Source organism: Heptranchias perlo, chromosome 13 (genome assembly GCF_035084215.1).
Source record: "Heptranchias perlo isolate sHepPer1 chromosome 13, sHepPer1.hap1, whole genome shotgun sequence".
Lineage (NCBI taxonomy): Eukaryota > Metazoa > Chordata > Chondrichthyes > Hexanchiformes > Hexanchidae > Heptranchias > Heptranchias perlo.
This window is the reverse complement of record NC_090337.1, coordinates 35,739,071-35,762,010: the sequence shown is the minus strand read 5'-3', so window position 1 is coordinate 35,762,010 and position 22,940 is coordinate 35,739,071. Positions and strand designations below refer to the sequence as shown.

At 42.1% G+C, this 22,940-nt stretch overlaps 1 protein-coding gene across 1 annotated transcript in view; it reads left to right on the top strand.

The window, feature by feature from the left end:
* The first annotated feature begins 471 nt into the window (after positions 1 to 471).
* Positions 472 to 22,940, top strand: part of si:ch211-51h4.2 (uncharacterized) — a 197,266-nt gene continuing 174,797 nt past the window's right edge. The window contains exons 1-3 of the mRNA XM_067994727.1: positions 472 to 493; positions 1,158 to 1,293; positions 21,947 to 22,012. Coding sequence (XP_067850828.1) covers positions 472 to 493; positions 1,158 to 1,293; positions 21,947 to 22,012 — 224 coding nt within the window. The remainder of the gene's footprint in view (positions 494 to 1,157; positions 1,294 to 21,946; positions 22,013 to 22,940) is intronic.

Here is a 22,940-nt window from a genome sequence, read left to right as displayed (position 1 = left end):
GCTAGGGACGGTTATCGACAGTCAGAAAAGATCAAGGCATGTTGGTTTGGCGGGGGTGGAGGGGGGCTCGGAGTGCAGCAGCAAGGAGGGAGGGAAAGATCGGGACATGGTGAGGGAGGGTTGGGGAGTTGGCAGATCGCGGGGAGGGAGGCTGATCATAGTGGAAGGTTTGCTTGGGGGGCCAGGGGAAGCACTCCTGCTCTTCCTGGCTCACAAGCAGTGCCATAAAAAGCATTTTTTAATTCAAGTGGCTGCCAAAATCTGAGGAGCGGAGCCTCATTTAAATATTATAATCATGGACCCGCCTCTCCAGAGCAGGTTACTTGGCCACCTCCCCAACCCGCCGCGGTTAATCTGGAAGTAGGCATGTCTGCGGTGGGTTGGGATTGGGTTTCACATTTATTGATTTTAACCCCGACCCCCTCCCGCCCGTTGTGGGGTTGTTAAAATGACCCCCAATGTTTCAGCTCGATGACCTTTCATCAGTTCTGGAGTAAGGGACATACCAGACATGAGGGCGTTGACCCCCTTTGAGGAGCTGGCCATAGCTTTGGTGAAGCGCACTCTGCATTAGCTGGAGAGATAGCAAGATCTGTGGAATAATGCAGGTTGTAGGTTAATGCTGTTCAATGGACATTGAAAGGGGTTGGGGAGGCAACTGAAGGCATGGTGAAAGAAGTAGGTTTTAGGGAAACTTCTAAGCTGAGGAAGAGATGGTAACAAGTTTCCTCCCCAACACTCTCTTTTCCACTTCCTGTTCATTGTGAAACTTCATCTGATGACAATCTACCAAAACAAACAACAGAATTTTGTTGCAAGAGTCAAAACAACAAATTGGTTGCTTTTGCTAGCCAGTCTGTTGACTGTGAGGGAATATTTCTGTGTGTATATACTCTTGGTTGCTTCTCATTCTGAGTATTATTCAGAGGTTTGGTTAAAAAGAAAAAACTGAATAAACTATATCAAAAATAGGAATTATTTTTCTGTTCAATTTGCTGTATTTATAAAATATTTTTGCTGCTACTAATACATTATTCCAACTGTTTCCAGTAATATTTCTCAATTTTAAAAAATTCCTGAGCGTATACTTTCAAATGATTATTTGTTGCTTATCCAGTTGCCTTCACCTTTACCATTGTAACTTTTATTTATTGCAGACCGTGTGTTATTGCACCAGACTAACGGAGTTGACCATTCTGAGGAGGAACAAGTGCCAAACTTGCACATTCTGGGTGTCCTTTTCCTGAACAAGTATATGAAAAGTATTTTCAATCTTCTCCTAATCCTACAATTGTAAGCAATTCTTCTTTTCCTTTTTAAAATTATTATTCTGTCCAGCCAAAATTGCGAATCTTTTTTGAGAAAACATAAAAACAATAGGTAGACAGGCTAAACTGTAAAGCTATCAGTTATCTACAGCACTTCCTAATCTGGACTGCATCCAGAATTATTGTTACATTTTTGGGTCTATTTAAACCTTACCCTAAATTGTTTCAGCTGTTGTACTTTAAATCACTCTCATAGGTGAACCCTAACTTCCCAAGCCTTGCCTTGTGACTTATAAGTAAGCTTTCAGTAACTTGCAGGGGAAGCAAACAGCAAACTCTGTTTGGTGATTGCTATTAGGTTCAAGACAATCTCATGCCTCCATAATACTTCAATTAAGTCTTTGAAAATGGTAGAATTCCACAACAGACATTGTCTTTAAAGTTTAAAATATGAAGTGAATTTATTACACAAATAATGAACAAATGAGTGATTTAACACAATCATATATTTACAGTAAACAATCTTTTGTGTAACTCCATGAGGGGACAAAATGATTCAAAAAAAGTTTCAACTCCAAGAACTAATCTAAACCTTTATAAATTATTTTTAAATCTACAGATTATTTTACTTATCTTTCTTTCAGGAATATAAACTTGCCTTTAAGGTTTTGAAACAGCCTCTTGGCTACTCGTAGATTTTCCAACTAAATGCCATTCTCATAGTGATTTTCCAATTCTAATTGCCCTCTATTCGCACAAAATTGAATTCTGTATCTTGGAAAAGAATTACCAGGACATCCTAGATTTTGAGTACTGTGCCAGGAGTAGTCAGTCAGTTACAAAGGGAGCCAATCATGAAGTCTTTATGTATTTGTAAACAGTATGTCATGCTCCAAGAAACATGTTTACCCAACATCAAACCTGGCAATATCAGAATAAGCCAGGAACACAACCTTGGCTTTAGTAGGCTGTTAAACTCTCCACAATGACTGAGTATTAGGGCAGGCAACACAACATCTCTGCAAAAACACATTTTTTTATCACAATTATGTTACATCAATAATATGAATTTCTGTGTAACTCACTTTGCCAAATAATTTTGAGTTTTAGTTTGATACTCTGTAAAATAATAGACCTTCATCTAATCTCAGATAACTATGAACTTTAATTAGCCTGTAATACCTGAACATCAGTGTAATGTGTCATAAAAATACATCTCACAAAATTAATTTGTACTTTTAAAAATCCATCCATATGCATAATATAAAGAATACTATATAGTTGGCAGAGGCTTACAGACAATAATTCCACCTTATGTTGAGACTGCTTAATTGCTGCTATGTGATCTACTACTAACCATCTAACATCCTCTGTGAAGTATCTCTGCATTGAATCTAACGGAACGTGTTTCAAGTTTACAACAACAAGCAAATTTTCAAATTGCCCGGGCTGCATGACTTTAAATCTACCTTGTATAGCAGAAAAAATACAGTAGTTTTCTGCAGAGGAATACTCTTGTGGATTGAAATTATTCACTCTGAAAACTTCAAAAGCATAGCCCTGCGAGATGCACTTTCAAGTGCACATGCTTTATTGTGCTTTAATGTTATAGAGATTGCTCCCTTGAATCAGCAGAGGAAGAAATTCTATTCCATTATTTGTGGTTTGAAAAATAGCACGGTAATACAGAACCAAAATCAGAAAATGCTGGAAACATTCAGCAGGTCAGGCAGCATCTGTAGTGAGAACAGGAGTTAACATTTCGGATATGGATTCTTCATCAAAACAGGATATTACGGATGAACAACATTTAAAGGAAGAAGGGAAAAGATGCGCACACAAACATACGCACATATGCACGAAATGGACTAACCTGCAAAGTGCTTAATTGGAAAACAGGAGATCATTAAAAAGCAGAAGTAATATTAGCATGAGACAATAGGAGGCATAATGATAAAAATATGAGAACCAGAATGTGTAAATGGCTGAGGAGGTGAGCAATAGGGCAGGAAGAAATAGAAACATGAAAAACTGGCAAAGCAGGTAATAATGAAGGGTTCACACCCGAGAAGCAACATCAAAAATGAGTCATAGTATCACAGCCTACCATTCTCAAGCCCTGATATTTATGATGGCTTCGATCCTTTTCTACTTTTGTTCTTAACATAAGGGAGCGCTAGATATATTTGACGTGAAGTTTACGCTTCATCCTCCAGCCTGTTTTTCCTATGAATGATGCAAGAGATGCTGTGGAATAACTAAGAATCTTGAAGTCCTGATGGTGAATTGCAGGAGTTAATATCAAAACTGCCAAACACCAGCAAAACTGAGGCTTATGTTTGTCTATTTCATTTGTATTAGTAAAGAAATCACTTCATATGATGCACATACTCTTCATTCATTTTCATGCCTTACAGTCCAATGAGTCCATTTTTCTACAATATGGATTTTTATGTTTAAAGTTAGCATCGCCTCAAATATCTCCCTTATTAGCAGTAAGGGGATTTTAAAACTTGTTCATCATTTAAAAAAAAGCCTCTCATGCCAGATATGCCTGTCCCCCTCTCTTTCCAGAAGCAGAAGCTAATAACAATCCCTTGTAGAGGAAGCGAACAGTGGGCTGTCTCTTCCTGCTCATCGAGCTACCTGCTCAGTTTTTCATGTGTTGCAAAGAATTGTAGCACTTGCCAGTTTACAGTCAGTGGTACAATACAGATTGCTATGCCAGGGAAGAGGAAAATACTGGTTAGTATTTTTTGGATGAGTTTTTTGTCGGATATTCTCTTAGCCCTGCAATCCTGCTGCTGGTAAACTTCATAAATCTGTAAAATGCACGCTTCCCAATTAAATTTCTACTGCCCACAATTAGCTGACTTTTTCTGTTTTGGCCACTAGTTCTGAAATCCTGCCTTAAAGGGAATTGCAAAGCATAATAGTAGCACAGATCAGATGAATAACAACAATTGAGTTTGCCAATTGTTTTTTAATGAGCTTTTCAGAAACTTTGTGGGAAATCCTACTGATCACAGGATCTGTAATCAATAAATAACAACAGCAGCGTGAAAATTGGCGGTGTTCAGAGCCGGCTGAGCAATTTAACCAAGGCATGCCAACTTTTGCTTGGTTCTGGTAGATATGATTTTTTCCACTTAATATAAAGAGAGAATATTCATTTAATATAGCTAGTATTGCTTTTTTCAAATGGAGATTGAAGCAGAAGGACATACACAGGAACAGTTTCATGCTTTTGAAATCAAAAGCCATCAAAGACAAACCACCTGGATTCAGCTTCACATATCTAAAGGGTGTACTGTCAATGTCAGTTATCATAGTATGACAATCGAGCAGTGCTTCAGAAGGGTGTGTGTTATGGTAGACTATGTCGCATCTGCGCTATGCTGATAACAGTAAAGTCAATATTGCCGTTAACCTTTATCTCACTGCCACCTTCCAGTCTCCCACACGGAACATTAATCAATTTGCCATCCACTGCTAAGTCAAGGCTGCATATGCAGCCCCAATCCCTGCAAAATTGGGGCTGCATATGCATATGGTGCAGGTGCACTTGTTCCCATAGCTCAAGGTATGAGCAGAGCCAAATCTTGCAATACCATTCACACCCCCTATTTGAATAGACTACAAACAAAGGAAAAGGTTGCTCAGACAGTTTGGCCCATGGCTAGGAGTGTAAAATCAGTGAGACAGCTTGCCAGAAAAAGGGAAGTTGTGGTGCTGACAGAAAAGTGGACTGAATGTTCACAGTGGCACAGCAGACACATGTGGGCAATACTCCCTTTAATGTGAAGAGTTGGAGGTCCTGCTGCAGGAGGCGTGCCAAAGGAAGATGGCACTATTTGGGACTGAAGATCACCCTCCTGTAAAAACACAGATGCCAGCTGAATGGAGGGAGGCAGTTGACCAACTCATTGCAGTCATTCTGCTCCCTCAAACCTGGCTGCAAATGAGGAAGAAGTTTATTGGTGTCAGGTTAAGGTTAGCGTGCTCTTTGCTTTTGCACACTTACTCTTGTGGTGCCACTGACCATGGCATAGACCGAAGTTGGAAACTGCTGCACCCTCTTGAGGCGGTACTGTTTCAAGCACAACCATTTTCTTTTACACACACGTATTGTGCTCAAGCTGCATGGCACACTTCTAGAAAGTGGAGATGGCAGGCAAGGAATGGCAAGCTGAGGTTGGCAATCCATGGGTGTAGAGGATTGTCCTGTTCTCCTAAGACCCTTTCACCCAGTACTTTTCTCCTTCAAATAATGCAGACACCGTGGAATGCCACATAATTGCCAGGACCACCCGGCTCCAGACCTCATTACAGCCTTACATGGACAAAAGAGCTGAATACCAGAGGTGAGGTGAGAGTGACTGCCCTTGACATCAAGGCAGCATTTGACCGAGTGTGGCATCAAGGAGCTCTAGTAAAATTGAAGTCAGTGGGAATCGGGGAAAACTCTCTAGTGGCTGGAGTCATATCTAGCACAAAGGAAGATGGTGGTGGTTGTTGGAGGCCAATCATCTCAGTCCCAGGGCATTGCTGCAGGAGTTCCTCAGGGCAGTGTCCTTGGCCCAACCATCTTCAGCTGCTTCATCAATGACCTTTCCTCCATCATAAGGTCAGAAATGGGGATGTTCGCTGACAATTGCACAGTGTTCAGTTCTATTCGCAACCCCTCAAATAATGAAGCAGTCTGAGCCTGCATGCAGCAAGACCTGGACAACATCCAGGCTTGGGCTGATAAATGGCAAGTAACATTCGCGCCAGACAAGTGCCAGGCAATGACCATCTCCAACAAGAGAGAGTCTAACCACCTCCCCTTGACATTCAACGGCATTACCTTCACCGAATCCCCCACCATCAACATCCTGGGGGTCACCATTGACCAGAAACTTAACTGGACCAGCCATATAAATACTGTGGCTACAAGAGTAGGTCAGAGGCTGGGTATTCTACAATGGGTGACTCACCTCCTGACTGCCCAAAGCCTTTCTACCATCTACAAGGCACAAGTCAGGAGTGTGATGGAATACTCTCCACTTCCTTGGATGAGTGCAGCTCCAACAACACTCAAGAAGCTCGACACCATCCAGCACAAAGCAGCTCGCTTGATTGGCACCACATCCACCACCCTAAATATTCACTCTCTTCACCACCGGCGCACAGTGGCTGCAGTGTGTACCATCCACAGGATGCACTGCAGCTACTCGCCAAGGCTTCTTCAACAGCACCTCCCAAACCCGTGACCTCTTCCACCTAGAAGGACAAGAGCAGCAGGTACAAGGGAACAACACCACCTGCATATTCCCCTCAAAGTCACACACCATCCCGACTTGGAAATATATCGCCGTTCCTTCATCGTCGCTGGGTCAAAATCCTGGAACTCCCTACCTAACAGCACTGTGGGAGAACCTTCACCACACGGACTGGAGCAGTTCAAGAAGGCGGCTCACCACCACCTTCTCAAGGGCAATTAGGGATGGGCAATAAATGCCGGCCTCGCCAGCGACGCCGACATCCCATGAACAAATTTTTTAAAAATTAAGGCATTGTGGCTACTTCCTGAATAATGCCACTAATGCTGCTGTACTCAGATAGCAACTGAACATTAATTGAATGCTAACCCTTTTTCTTCATAAAGGCCATAGGGTTGATGTGAAGACCCGTGATGCCCACTTGGGTACCATTTACGACTCTTTGGAGTCAAGGGAGCACTGCACCTGCTGAAAGCAGTGTATCCTGTTCAACAGATGCCTCTTTTTAATAGGAAAAGTTGGTGAGGTGTTGCTCCTTGCAAACATTGCAGATGTCATGTCCCTGATACATGTGTGCACTGCAGACTGCCTGATGTGGTAGATGGCTCCTGGGGTGTTTTGGATAGATAACCTAAAAGCTTCATGCTGTGATAACCTTCATTTCTATGGGAAGAGCCATTCCTGATCAGAAGTGTGCAAATCACTGTAGCAGATGGCACAAATCTGTGTCATCCTGTCTATGGAGGCAGTGAAGATTTGGAGGGTGTCTCAGTGCTTCCAACTGCAGATCAAAATCTAGTTTTGCAGGATAGGTAATTCCAATCGTTCTTCTGTCTGAGAAGGTAATGTGCTGCAAGTTACATCATGAAGCAACTATCCCAAGGATTGATAAATCCATGAATTGAGGATAATTGAATTTGAAAGTCAATTCTAATTTTTGAATATGGTTTCCTAGCATAGGACATCAGTATTATAATACTGGAGTCGCTGCTTTGCCACCTATTCAATCACTTTCAAGAACAAAGAATCATTTTGATAGTAGGATGTCAAGGTTGTGTTGTTTAGGGGGATCCAGTTAATTTTCTCAGCTTGGTACCTCCAGAATGGCATTTGAGCAGTTGCTTCAACTTCAGTCAATGAGATCACACTGGCTTTACATTTCAGGAATAACTTCATGATCTCAGCTGGGAGCCCTACCCACACATAGGGCTCAATTTTGAAATGGTGGCGGGCCGACGGAGGGGGAGGGGGTGAAGGTGCGTGTGGCAAACCCGAATTTTAAAAAAAACTTACCGTTTCCGATCGCAATGTAATTGATGGTGATTAAAGTTCTTTCTGGATTTCTCGCCCGGCAGCCAGCCTGATTGATAGGCTGGCTGCCGACAGGAGCTGCAACGCCGAGGTTGGGGGGGGGGTGGGTGGGGAGAGAAAGAGAGACGTCATCTGGGGCGGGAACAGAAGGTGGGGGGTGAAGAGAGAGGAAGATTGGGGGAGGGTGAAGAGAGGGGAAGATTGGGGGAGGGTGACGAGACGGGAAGATTGGGGGAGGGTGAAGAGACGGGAAGATTGGGGGAGGGTGAAGAGAGGGGAAGATCGGGGGAGGGGAAGATCGGGGCGAGGGGCAGGTCGGGGGTCATGGGGGGGAGGGGGCGATCGGGGTAAGAGGGGAAGGTTGGGGAGACATGGAGGGGAGAGGGGGAGATCGAGGGGTCATCGGGGGGACATCGGGGGTGGGGAAGAGGGGGAGGTTGGAGAGGGAGACATCGGAGCAGGGTGGAAAGGTAGGTTGATTTTGTGTTTTAACTTTGTGGAATGGTTTTTTATTTAATTTATTTTGTTTATTTTTGCCTGATCCGGCCCTTCTCAGGCTTGATTCATAAGCTGTGGGAAAGCCGCCCAGGTAAGTTTAAAAAATCGTTCTAACTGCATAATATGTCACAAGTAAAGTGCCTTAAATACCTCAATGAGGTACATTTGGCTCTTTAACTATCATCCCGCCAGCATTGCCCACGCGCACACAGGTGCGTCTGTGGGAAACTCGGAAGTCGGCGGGTTGGAGCTGGCATCCGAACCCGCTCTGCATTTTTGCAATTTTTGTAGCTCCCAACACACCTGCAATTTAAGTTTAAAATTGAGCCCATAGAGTGGGTTAAAGATAGGGCTGCAACATTGGGAATCACCACTTTTACACCTATATCTGCAGACTGGCCAAATGTAAGAAAAGACCCAAAAATGGGCCTCGACTGGGAAAATTGGATTATAAAATCAAAGCCTGTGAGGAATATTGACAAGATTCCTTTGAAATTATACAGAGCATTCACACATATACCAATGCCCATATTCATTACAATTTATCATATGAACGCGTAGAAATGTGGTGCCCCACCACCCTAATGAAAATCTGCCTTTACAGAAGTCTCCCATTTGGCATTACTTCGGACTTTTTTGGACAATTAAATCTTTAGAGCCACCCTTTTCTCAACATTTGATTTGTCAGCGTGCTCTGCCACAATGCCTGTCTAACCAGTTTGGAACTTCAGCAATCTTGTTGTTAAATGGGGATGCTGGCATTGATGGGCCATATTTTGGAAACAGATGCGTGTTTCTTGATATAATTGTTCCAATTAAATCTCTATTGTCCCAGCAAATTGAGATCAACCAAGAGGTAGCCTTAAAACAGTGGTCTCGACACAAAGGCCGTAAAATTCAGTTTTGGTTGGGGGTACAAAACGGGTGGTAGCAAATCAACCGCCCATTATACACCCTGACTGATTTTCCTTTCCTTTAAAGTTAGTGGAAAGAAAAATTGGGCCGAGTGTATCATGGGCAGGTGATCCACTACCACCTATTTTGCCAACCCCCCCACCCCCGCCGAAGTTGAATCTTACCCCCAAAGATACTGGGGAACAAATTCAACTTATGGCTGCCAGTTTCGCTCCTGTGAAATGCGCGTTGGACCTCCGACTTTTGTGCCCCATAAGGGCAGGATGTTTGCCAGATACCATATTGGCTTGGGTGACTTTTAGTTGTCCAGGGTGCCCGCACGAAACAGTCGTTAGGCTCCTTAATTATGAAAATCGGGCATGGACTGGGGCACTGGGCAATCGATCTGACTACATACCCGCATTGGACACAACTCAAATTTCTGCCCCACTGAGTATATTGTGAATCTTGCCTTGATGACTGATGCTTCTCTCATAGAATGTGTCATCCATTTTGTGGGAGCAAAGACTAAGATATATGTCCCCAATCTCTCACTACTTGAATCATAACTAGACTCAAGCTTTGAGTGGTATTCCATTCTTCAGGGACCATCTCCACAATAAATTGATAAGAGTCTAAACAGGCAGCATCACCATTGTGAGGTATACAAGCAAACAAAGTAAGTTGTACACCTGAATCTTGTATTGCACATATACGAGAGCCGTCTGCCTAGGACACATACACATTCCATCAGTGAAGAAGTTAATGCTGTGGAAAACATATAAATAGCAGAGGTAAAAATGAAGTGTGTGAAAGCAGCAAATCTGAAATAAAAATGGAAAATGCTGGAAATGCAAACTAGATCTGTCAGCAGCTAAAAAATAAATGGCAGGTTAATGTTTGCTGGCGGAACCCTTACGTCAGGTAGAGACCCTTTGTTAATTCTGATGAAGGGTCTTTACCTGAAATATTAAATTGTCATTTACTTTTCAGAGATTGATAGACCAGTGGTTTATTTTGTATTTCAAACTATCTGCATTTCTTTGAAAACATTGAGGAGTTCTAGCTTTAACTAGTCCAGCAACTCCTGATAAAATTCGATAGAAAACCTGCCAACACTAGGAAATTTCCCAGGAGTACTCATTTAATTGCTTTCTGCAGCTCTTTAATGGCCTATCTAAGTATGACCTATTAGCCTCATCTTGACTGGAAAGGGAATAAAGACAAAAATAGCGTTTAGGTCCTCCCCTGACAGGTTATACTCAGAGGAGTTTAAAAAAAGCAAAAGCATTATTTCCTCACTTTATGGCTTATCATTGTTGCCTGAAACAGGAATTAAACCATAAATGATCATGCCTATTACTATGAGGGAAAATAGAAATGAGATACATTTTGCAGTTTTTGTAACAGGAATACTGTGATTTTTTTTTTTTTGTTTTGTTTGTTTTTTGATATTAGCCCAGGCCAGCCAAAATTTCAAAGCTCAAAAGCTGAGAAAATACCCCAAAGTTTAAAAAATATTAGCATGCTCATTGATATGCTCAATGTAACTACCGATTGTACAGTATATACCATGTAAGCAATTTTGAAACATAGCACAGGAATGTGACATTTGCCAATCTTTGTTTCCAACTTTCTTTTGAAGTCCAGATTGTATTCTCTCATGTTCCTCTCTTTCTCTCTTCCTCTCTCTGCTCCTTGTTCCCTCTCTCATTTCCTCCATCTGTCCACTGTCCTTCAGTCCCCCTCTCATTCCAATCCTTCTTCCTCTTCCTGTGCCTCAGTCCTTCGTTCTTCTCTCTGTCTCTGTCTCTCTTTTTCTCTTGGCTGATGGCAGCCTTGGCACTTTCATTCCAGGGAACGGCACTTGTCTTATATGTTGCAGAGGTTGGCAACATGCTGAGGATTTGTGCTCATGATAGCGACAATGCTGCTCTTCATTTGCAGACTGGGCTGCAAGTCCTGCCACCTGATATAGTAATGCATTCAAAGTAAGAACAGCCACACTTGTTAATACTGTATCAATAATATGTTAAAAATGGTACAATCACACACGCATTTCCTGTCGATGAAACTTTAAGCAAAATATTTCTGTCACACTTCGACCTGAAAGGCTGAGATTACATATTAAAATTATGTATTCATCAAATAGCAACACATTTGATTGGCTAATATGCCAATTTATTAATTGTAATTTAGCCATAAGCAAATTTCTTGGATAGGAGAAGGCAAAGCAAAGAGCAAGCAAATTAATCAAATCGCTCAAAGCTATTTTTGATTTTTTTTTTTGGTCTGTCATTTCCCCCCTCAGCCTCCTGACAATAAACTTAAAATAAGTTATCTAACATCATAACACGACAATTTTTTAATTTCACAACAACATGACTAAACTTACTTGTAAGGATGAATTCTCCGCTTGCACACTCCCAATGCAGAACCACGCCTTTGGGAGAGTGTTTTGAGAATTTGCATGCAGTCCATCATTTTCCATCCATTCAAATTATTGGATGGAAAATTGTAAGCTGCATGCACAATTTCCTGATAAACTTTCTATGTGGTTGAGGTTCCATTGGGGGTGGGGGGGGGGCAGTGGGAGTGCAAAATGTGCCCCATAATGTTATCTTTTATGCCCGAATATCTTCATTGATGTTTTTACTTGAAGACTTCAGCCTCTTTCAAAAAGTGGGCTTCCATTTAATATTCATCTCATTGCTTTCACTCTGTGCTTACAATTCTTTGAATGCTACAGTTGAGTGTATGCAGATTGCAGAATTTCACAGCATGCATCTGGATGATTCTTTCCATGTACTATTTTAAGACTCTCTTTTGCCAGGAGTTATTTTCTTCAACTTATTCAAAAATCAGCTAAAAAATGAATTCTAACAGTCAAGGTTTAATATTTAAACAATTAACAAGTCTTTATATTTTTACATCTGAGAGAAAACTGTATGTAAACCCCATCCCCTTACAGAATAATGGAAAAGCATAATGCAACTGATTTTTTTGTATGAAATCTGATAACATAAACCATAAGCTGTAAAGCTTTATTCTGAGGTAAATAATGTTCATCAGAAGAAAATTCTAGAAATTTTCACAATCGACAGCAAAATTGCCATTCAAAGCATTGCAATAAACAAGGTGCAGAATAAATTTTAAAAATTTGTTCAGATAAAGTTTTAGATTTAAATTATCAAATGATTAAATTTTACTTCATAGATCAAGCTTAGTTTTCAGAGAGAAAGAAAATGAGTAAGTCAGTGATTGTGCGAACAGCACTTTCTGTATCAATTATTGTTTATGGGAAATCTATATTTCTCAGTACAGATTTTAAATTTAAATTTGAAATAGGGACTTTGCTCAGTATAAGAACATAAGAAATAGGAGCAGGAGTAGGCCAATCGGCCCCTCGAGCCTGCTCCGCCATTCAATAAGATCATGGCTGATCTGATCCTAACCTCAAATCGAAATTCATGTCCAATTTCCTGCCCACTCCCCGTAACCCCTAATTCCCTTTACTTCTAGGAAACTGTCTATTTCTGTTTTAAATTTATTTAATGATGTAGCTTCCACAGATTCCTGGGGCAGCAAATTCCACAGACCTACTACCCTCTGAGTGAAGAAGTTTCTCCTCATCTCAGTTTTGAAAGAGCAGCCCCTGATTCTAAGATTATGCCCCCTAGTTCTAGTTTCACCCATCCTTGGGAACATCCTTACCGCATCCACCTGATCAAGCCCCTTCACAATCCTGTATGTTTCAATAAGATCGCCTCTCATTCTTCTGAACTCCAATGAGTAGAGTCCCAATCTACTCAACCTCTCCTCATATGTCCACCCCCTCATCCCCGGGATTAACTGAGTGAACCTTCTTTGTACTGCCTCGAGAGCAAGTATGTCTTTTCTTAAGTATGGACACCAAAACTGTATGCAGTATTCCAGATGCGGTCTCACCAATACCTTATATAACTGCAGCAATACCTCCCTGTTTTTATATTCTATCCCCCTAGCAATAAAAGCCAACATTCCGTTGGCCTTCTTGATCACCTGCTGCACCTGCATACTAACTTTTTGATTTTCTTGCACTAGGACCCCCAGATCCCTTTGTACTGCAGTACTTTCCAGTTTCTCGCCATTAAGATAATAATTTGCTCTCTGATTTTTCTTGCCAAAGTGCATAACCTCACATTTTCCAATATTGTATTGCATCTGCCAAATCTGCACCCACTCACTCAGCCTGTCTATATCCCCTTGTAGGTTTTTTATGTCCTCCTCACTCTCCACTTTCCCTCCCATCTTTGTATCATCTGCAAATTTTGATATGTTACACTCGGTCCCCTCCTCCAAATCGTTAATATAGATTGTAAAGAGTTGGGGACCCAGCACCGACCCCTGCGGAACACCACTGGCTACAGGTTGCCAGTCCGAGAATGTACCATTTATCCCAACTCTCTGCTTCCTGTTAGATAACCAGTCCTCCACCCATGCCAGAATATTACCCCCAATCCAGTGATTCTTTATCTTGAGCAATAATCTTTTATGTGGCACCTTGTCGAATGCCTTCTGGAAGTCTAAATACACTACGTCCACTGGTTCCCCTTTATCCACCCTGTACGTTATGTCCTCAAAGAACTCAAGCAAATTTGTCAGACATGACTTCCCCTTCATAAAGCCATGCTGACTTTGTCCTATTAAATTATGTTTATCCAAATGTTCCGCTACTGTCTCCTTAACAATAGACTCCAAAATTTTACCCACCACAGATGTTAGGCTAACTGGTCTATAATTTCCAGCCTTCTGCCTACTACCCTTTTTAAATAAGGGTGTTACATTAGCAGTTTTCCAATCTGCCGGGACCTTTGCCGAGTCCAGAGAATTTTGGAAAATTATTACCAAAGCATCCACAATCCCTACTGCCACTTCCCTCAAGACCCTAGGATGTAAGCCATCAGGTCCAGGGGATTTATCCGCCTTGAATCCCATTAATTTACTGAGTACCAATTCCTTAGTGACTTTAATCGTATTTAGCTCCTCCCCCCCCTAGAGCCCCCTGTTTGTCCAGTGTTGGGATATTCTTAGTGTCCTCTACCGTAAAGACTGAAACAAAATATTTGTTCAGCATTTTTGCCATCTCCATGTTTCCCACCATTAATTTCCCGGTCTCATCCTCTAAGGGGCTTACGTTTGCCTTAGCCACCCTTTTTCTTTTTATATAACTGTAGAAACTCTTGCTATCTGTTTTTATATTTTTTGCTAATTTATTTTCATAATCTATCTTCCCTTTCTTAATCAATCCTTTAGTTACTTTTTGCTGTCTTTTGAAGACTTCCCAATCTTCTATCCTCCCACTAAGTTTGGTTACCTTATATGTCTTTGTTTTTAGTCGGATACTATCCTTAATTTCTTTACTTAGCCACGGATGGCTGTCATTTCTTTTACACCCTTTTTTCCACAGTGGAATATATTTTTTTTGAAAGTTGTAAAATAACTCCTTGAATGAACACCACTTCTCATGTACCGTCTTACCCTTTAATCTATTTTCCCAGTCCACTTTAATCAATTCCGCTCTCATACCATCATAGTCTCCTTTATTCAAGCTCAGTACGCTTGTTTGAGAACCAACCTTCTCACCCTCTAATTGGATATGGAATGTAACCATGTTATGGTCACTCATTCCAAGGGGATCCTTAACTAGGACATTATTAATTAATCCTGGCTCATTACACAGGACCAGGTCCAAGGTTGCTTGTCCCCTTGTAGGATCAGTTACATACTGCTCAAGAAATCCATCCCTAATACACTCAATAAACTCTTCCTCAAGGCTGCCCTGCCCAATTTGATTTGTCCAGTTAATATGATAGTTAAAATCCCCCATAATTATAGCTGTTCCCTTATTACATGCCCCGACTATTTCCTGATTAATACTTCTTCCAGCAGAGTTGCAACTATTAGGAGGCCTATATACTACGCCCACTAGTGTTTTTTTCCCCTTATTATTCCTTATCTCTACCCAAACTGTTTCATTATCCTGATCCTTTATCCCAATATCATTTCTCTGTATTACAGTGATTCCTTCCTTTATTAACATAGCCACCCCACCTCCCTTTCCTTCCTGCCTGTCCTTCCTGATTGTTAAATACCCTGGCATATTTAATTCCCAGTCGTTGTCACTCTGCAGCCATGTTCCTGTAATGGCCACAAGATCATACCCATACGTAGTTATTTGTATATAACAGTTTTCAGTTTGTTTTACCAAATTATGTGAAAATAATATAAATTTTTTTTTTATTCGTTCATGGGAGTGGGCATCACTGGCAAGACCAGCATTTATTGCCCATCCCTAATTGCCCTTGAGAAGGTGGTGGTGAGCCGCCTTCTTGATCCAATGCAGTCCGCGTGATGAAGGTTCTCCCACAGTGCTGTTAGGAAGGGAGTTCCAGGATTTTGACCCAGCGACTATGAAGGAACGGCGATATATTTCCAAGTCAGGATGATCGGAAATGTGCAGGTGGTGTTGTTCCCATGTGCCTGCTGCCCTTGTCCTTCTAGGTGGTAGAGGTCGCGGGTTTGGGAGGTGCTGTCAAAGAAGCCTTGGCGAATTGCTGCAGTGCATCCTGTGGATGGTACACACTGTAGCCACTGTGCGCCAGTGGTGGAGGCAGTGAATGTTTGGGATAGTGGATGGGGTGCCAATCAAGCGGGCTGCATTGTCCTGGATGGTGTCGAGCTTCTTGAGTGTTGTTGGAGCTGCACTCATCCAGGCAAGTGGAGAGTATTCCATCACACTCCTGACTTGTGCCTTGTAGATGGTGGAAAGGCTTTGGGGAGTCAGGAGGTGAGTCACTCGCTGCAGAATACCCAGCCTCTGACCTGCTCTTGTAGCCACAGTATTTATGTGGCTGGTCCAGTTAAGTTTCTGGTCAATGGTGACCCCCAGGATGTTTATGGTGGGGGATTTGGCGATGGTAATGCCGTTGAATGTCAAGGGGAGGTGGTTAGATTCTCCCTTGTTGGAGATTTTCATTGCCTGGCACTTGTCTGGCGTGAATGTTACTTGCCACTTATCAGCCCAAGCCTGGATGTTATCCACGTCTTGCTGCATGCGGGCACGGACTGCTTCATTATCTGAGGGGTTGCGAATGGAACTGAACACTGTGCAATCATCAATGAACATCCCCATTTCTGACCATATGATGGAGGGAAGGTCATTGATGAAGCAGCTGAAGATGGTTGGGTCAGGACGTTGCCCTGAGGAACTCCTGCAGCAATGTCCTGGGGCTGAGATGATTGGCCTCCAACGACCACTACCATCTTCCTTTGTGCTAGGTATGACTCCAGCCACTGGAGAGTTTTCCCCCTGATTCCCATTGATTTCAATTTTCCTAGGGCTTCTTGGTGCCACACTCAGTCAAATGCTGCCTTGATGTCAAGGGCATTCACTTTCACCTCACCTCTGGAATTCAGCTCTTTTGTCCATGTTTGGACCAAGGCTGTAATGAGGTCTGGAGCCGAGTGGTCCTGGCAGGACTCAAACTGAGCATCGGTGAGCAGGTTATTGGTGAGTAAGTGCTGCTTGATAGCACTGTCGACGACACCTTCCATCACTTTGCTGATGATTGAGAGTCGATGGATGGGGGGGTAATTGGCCGGATTGGATTTGTCCTGCTTTTTGTGGACATGACGTACCTGGGCAATTTTCCAGATTGTCAGGTGGCTGCCAGTGTTGTAGCTGTACTGGAACAGTTTGGCTAGAGGCGTGGCTAGTTCTGGAGCACAAGTCTTCAGCTCTACAGCTGGGATGTTGTCGGGGCCCATAGCCTTTGTTGTATCCAGTGCACTCAGCCGTTTCTTGATATCACGTGGAGAGAATCAAATTGGCTGAAGACTGGCTTCTGTGATGGTGGGGATATCGGGAGGAGGCTGAGATGGATCATCTACTCGGCACTTCTGGCTGAAGATGGTTGCAAACACTTCAGCCTTGTCTTTTGCACTCACGTGCTGGACTCTGCCATCATTGAGGATGGGGATGCTTACAGAGCCTCCTCCTCCCGTTAGTTGTTTAATTGTCCATCTCCATTCATGACTGGATGAGGCAGGACTGCAGAGCTTTGATCTGATCCGTTGGTTGTGGAATCGCTTAGCTCTGTCTATAGCAGGTTGCTTCTGCTGTTTAGCATGCATGTAGTCGTTTGTTGTAGCTTCACCAGGTTGGCACCTCATTTTTAGAAACCCCTTGTGCTTCTCCTGGCATGCTCTTCTACACTCCTCATTGAACCAGGATTGATCTGGCTTATTGGTAATGGTAGAGTGAGGGATATGCTAGGCAATGAGGTTACAGATTGTGCTGGAATACAATTCTGCTGCTGCTGATGGCCCACAGTGCCTCATGGATGTCCAGTTTTGAGCTGCTAGATCTTTTCTGAATCTATCCCATTTCGCATGGTGGTAGTGCCACACAACATGTTGGATGGTGTCCTCAGTGCGAAGACGGGTCTTTGTCTCCATGAGGACTGTGCGGTGGTGACTCCTACCAATACTGTCATGGACAGATGCATCTCCGACAGATAGATTGATGAGGACGAGGTCAAGTAGGTTTTTCCCTCGTGTTGGTTTGCTCACCACCTGCCGCAGACCCAGTCTGGCAGCTGTGTCCTTCAGGACTCGGCCAGCTCGGTCAGTTGCGGTGCTACCGAGCCACACTTGGTGATGGACATTGAAGTCCCCCACCCAGAATACATTCTGTGCCTTTGCTACCCTCAGTGCTTCCTGAGAAACCTTTTTGAATTTAAGTATCACATGATAGTTCTTATCAACTTATTTTTTAATTCAGAAAGAAAATCTTGCAGAGAGAGATAGGCAAACAGACAGACCAATATTTCCAATACAAACTTATTAATGTTTTCTGAAGCTATTTTTAGCACAATACAACACTATGGGGTAGAATTTGCGTTGAGGTTCCCTGATCTCCAGCCATAACTGTGGCAGAAACCTTGGAGAAATGGCGTATATGCTACTTACATGATTTATCTGAGGCTTCTGCACTCCTACTCCTCCTGGCTCCACATTGAGGTAAGTAAAAAATCGGAAACTTACCTTCCCATTGGTGACCTTTTAGATTGCTGGTTCGGGCTGGAAAAACTGAGTTTCTGCTGAATTTGGCAGTGGTGTCCTAAAACAGGTGTTAAGCCACCGATTGGCATATTCATGAAGCCTACCACCTGTTTTAGGCAGGCACCCCGAACACTCTGAAGTCACCAGATGCAAATTTGGCAGCCGGCACAATTTTGTCAGGTGTCGGGGGGGAGGGGTTGTGGGAGATCGCGTGCGGAAAATTGCCTCGAAATTGGTTTCCCCGCATGCATTTCTTGCCTAAAAGAACGGGCACAATGGAGTCCAATTTCTCTCCCAATATACCCGTTACAAGCATTTCTGCTGCATCTTCACATTTTCCTGCTGAGAATGACAAAAGCTTGCAATAAAATTTTATGACTTCCCTGTCAGCATTCAAAATATCACTGCAGAGTTTCCCTGCTGGACTTTACTGACATGTACTGCAGCTGATTTGATAATGTACAGAAAAGGTTAATGAAAACATAGAAGTCATATCTGCAATAAAATTCTTTGTCGGCACTTCCTGCCAAACCCATCGCGTTCTGACCTTGCAATCATTTTATTTTAAGCTAACAGCCAACTAGGCCCCTGTCATCCTACCTTCTCGAGCTGGGAATGTTATAGAAAGGCTATGTGGAAATGATCTATTTTACTGGTAATATCTGCTAATTACTTCTTTTGTTGGGGTTAAGTTCATCAACCTAAAAAGAAAATTCCTTCCCAGAATCATTACAGCCTCTTCAAGGCAGATTCAAACAAGAACTCACTCCATCAAATCAATCAATATTCAATTCAATAAGTGTGAATTGTCTGCAGCTGACAGATGCTACAATCTTTAGTGTAGATGTTTGTCATTTCTCTGAGTCTCCCCTGGGATGCAACTATCATATTTGCTGCTTTCTTCAGCAGATATGCTGAATTTTATATAACCATATTGGCATACTTAATTCTGCACAAAACATGTAATTCTTTTACACCTTTTAAAATATTTGGAAACTATTAATGTCAACATCAAATATTATTTTAATCTCACTTTATTACTATTTTCTAGTTTATCTTTTATCTTTGCTTTGCTGCAGGGACTACACACTGCTTCCTCCAGCTGGAAAATTAGTATGGACTGAGGTGTCAATTACTTTAGGATTACATATCAATGTCACTCCATAATTGGCTGGCAGGAGTTGTGTTTTTTGTCCCCACGTTTTACAGTGAAACTACACTTTCCACTTGCTGCCGAGCAGAATATGATAGCCTAGGCATTAAGAGCACATAATATACTCTGTACATTCCAGTACAAGGTTTACACAGTGATCGTATTTTGGGAATTGGCACCAATCAAATTAACTAATTTTCACTACATTTTCTGTCCTTAAAAAGGCATAAGGCACCAGTACTAACAGTCATATTTGGCCATGTTTAATTACAATTAACAAAGTTAGTGCAATAAATATCATGTTTGTTTGTTTTTAAGAAGATAATTGGAATAATTGTAATGTTGCTACTGGCAAATGCTAACCTACCTGTTAAATGAATATATTAATGACAGCAGACCCATAGCATAAAAGAATGCCCCATGTGCCAAAAGGCACCAAAAACATTGAGTTGCACCAGAGAGGGTGAATAGGCAACATGCTGCAGTCATCATTTCCTTGATGCGTGATAGCTGCTTGAGGTTTTCAGGTCTACTTCCATGCTGATTTTACTCCCAGTGGTTATGCACAGCTTTCTCCTTAAAGCACACACAAAACATCTAGATGATGCAAATTGGAAGATCACTTAGATAGGTACCCTTGTAGCCATCTGCATCCCTCCTTTTGCAAATCTACTACAATGCAGCATGTATCTAGTTTCTATCGGCAATGTTAATTTTGAACACATCTTTCAATGTTTTTGTGTCGCAGTGCAAGCTATTTGACTGCCTCACACAAAATATGCCCTAAAAATTTTCTGTAATAAAAGTGTGTGGAGAAAAGGAGATAAATTTCCTGCATGCTTTTCCAGCAAACTACTTAGGTTTGCTCTATGCATGCTGTGCTGGCCATGCACCCAATGTGTTCTGCCCTAAGACAAGTCCTTACTCAAGTCTCACACACGAGATTCTTGAGCCACTTACTAGGGAAGAGTAGATGAGATGGTTTCCTGTTGCCTCACGATTTTTATCTTCAGAGCACCTTCTCCAAGGTGTGCTGCATCCAAGGCTAAACAGCCCCACCTACCACACCCATTATATGCAAGTACCCCCACTAGATGTCAATCCAGCATTCAGAGCTGGCGCTCTAGTCTCCACTCGCCTGGGCTGTCTGAAGTTGGGCCCGATCCCAACCCTTCGAACTCGGTGGCAGGAATACTACCACTGAGCCAGTGGGCACCCCATTGCACACTATGCCACAATACTAATAATGTGTCCAAAGGTGGTTAACTTTGGCACTCCCCCTGATGCCTGAAAACGTCTGTCATTTGCTGCCACATATGAAGTACACTTGCAAGACACTTTACTTTGTTTATAGATCGAGGAGAGTGGAAATGATATGATTATCAGCATGATACCCGCAATTACATGTTATTTTTAGCTTTGTTCTAATAATTATGATTCATCTGAAAACAGCATTGCAAAGGTTCATATTACATTAGGTACACTATTTACTGCACACCTTGAGTCTAGGGTGAGTGATGCTTAAATTTGGCTCGCTGAACTGCTTTACATCATCCAGTTCAAATTGAATGTGAAATCACCTTACCAGCCCTCAAATAGGACACCCACAAGCTGCTGAGTGAATTAACCCTTCTTGTCATCATAGACTATGAAGTCAGACAGCAAATCATGCACTAACAATTGTTTATTGACTTCAAACTCATAAATTATCCCTGCTTAAACATTAAGTATATGAATAATTAGTAGATATGAATAGTTGTTGATGGGGTCACCTAGCAATTTGAATAACAAATAATAAAGATATAGTTACTTATCAATAATGTCACCAGGGCTTAACTGCAATTTTAACAGGAGGTCCGCACAGGGAAGCTGTTGTGGCTTCCCTGCTAGGCCACCCTGGGGGCAAGGGGAGCTGGAGCTGAAACAGGACCAGAAAGGTAAGTGGATTTTTTTTTTAGTTTGTTTGTGGGCCAAGAGGAGCAGAAGTGCTCCCGACCCCCTCCACTCCTCCCAACCACTTACCTGAATGCCGGGGACCATTCTTTTGAGTCCCCGGTGGTGGTCTCCTGCCACCCGAAATCCCGCTCCCACCTGCCGGCTAGCTACCTCTTTCCCAACGGATTTGTGTGGGAGATTGATTGGAGCCGATGCAGACGAGTCCCTGGAGTTAAAATCTCCGGGGCCTCATGCTGTGGAGAGCTGGACAATTTGCTGTCCGCCTCGGCTTCCGCCCGCTCGACTTCTGCGGTAGCTAAAATCATCCTAGCAGATCATCTAATAGGAATCATAAATATTTTGAAGATGGGCACCTCTGAAACAATCTGAAATATGGTCTGTAAAGCTTGAAGCATTATGGTACAATGACCAAATATTTGAAATCACAATGACTTTATATTTGATAACTGAATAAAATATTTACTTTCAATTATTTATTTTTCTTTGTTTTTCTACAGCATTTCAATTGGTATCAGTTATGTCTTGGCCGGTAGTGAAGCCTTTGCTGAACTTTTACAGATCAGGTGAGAGGAAGTAAATTTGTACACAATGCAAATGCACATTTAATCATTTTTGTTTGGTTTTCTATTTAGACTTGATAACTCGTTACATTTTGTTTGTGAGAATCAAAAGCATACTTTTTTTTAAAAAGAATGCTCCGAGATAAAGCCATCCAATGACCTTGTCTGTGCATTTACAAATACTTTTTTAATCATACTGTTTGTCTATGAGATTAAAATGTGTATAATATTTGTATTTGCTGATGATTGACCTGTCAGTCAGGGCCGCCGTGTCCATGCTGTATCTGAATTTGGCAAGTGCTTCTTATCTCTCACTCAAGGTATCATTGAAGAAAAGCTCAAACCTTATTTATTATCTTATCTTTTAAGAAACTCCAAAAGCGGACTTAGAACGAGAAGAAGAGATTGGGATGGGAGTTGGGGATAGACATTCAAAAAGGGATGAATTTGTCAGGCTAAGTGACCTCTCCATGTTCCTAAAAACATTGAGATCATCTTGTGTTCAACTCTTGTAGTCTCCTAAGAGCTGGAGGCACGACATGAGATAAATTATTTTGTGTCATATTGCTAATTAAGCTGTCATCTGTAAGTATATGTTATCAGTAGTATAATTGGGCGAGCACAGTTAAATAAGAAAATAATTGTCCTGCTTTGTTTCTAAAGGCAACATTAAATTTAACTTACAGAGTGGTTCAAAAACTGTAGGAATCAACCTGCCACAATGAGACAATTTGCAACTGTTGAGGCTGCTTAAATTTCCAAATCAGGTATGCCAGTTGTAGGACCCCGATTGCAGTTTTCAGGTACAAATGTAACAGCCGTTGAATGGCCTCACCAGTGGTACTTAAAAGGATCCACCGGAGGCTGCTTAAAAAATGGCTGAGGACATTTTTACTTTATTTTGTGGGCCACGAGGAACAGGAGCCACCAA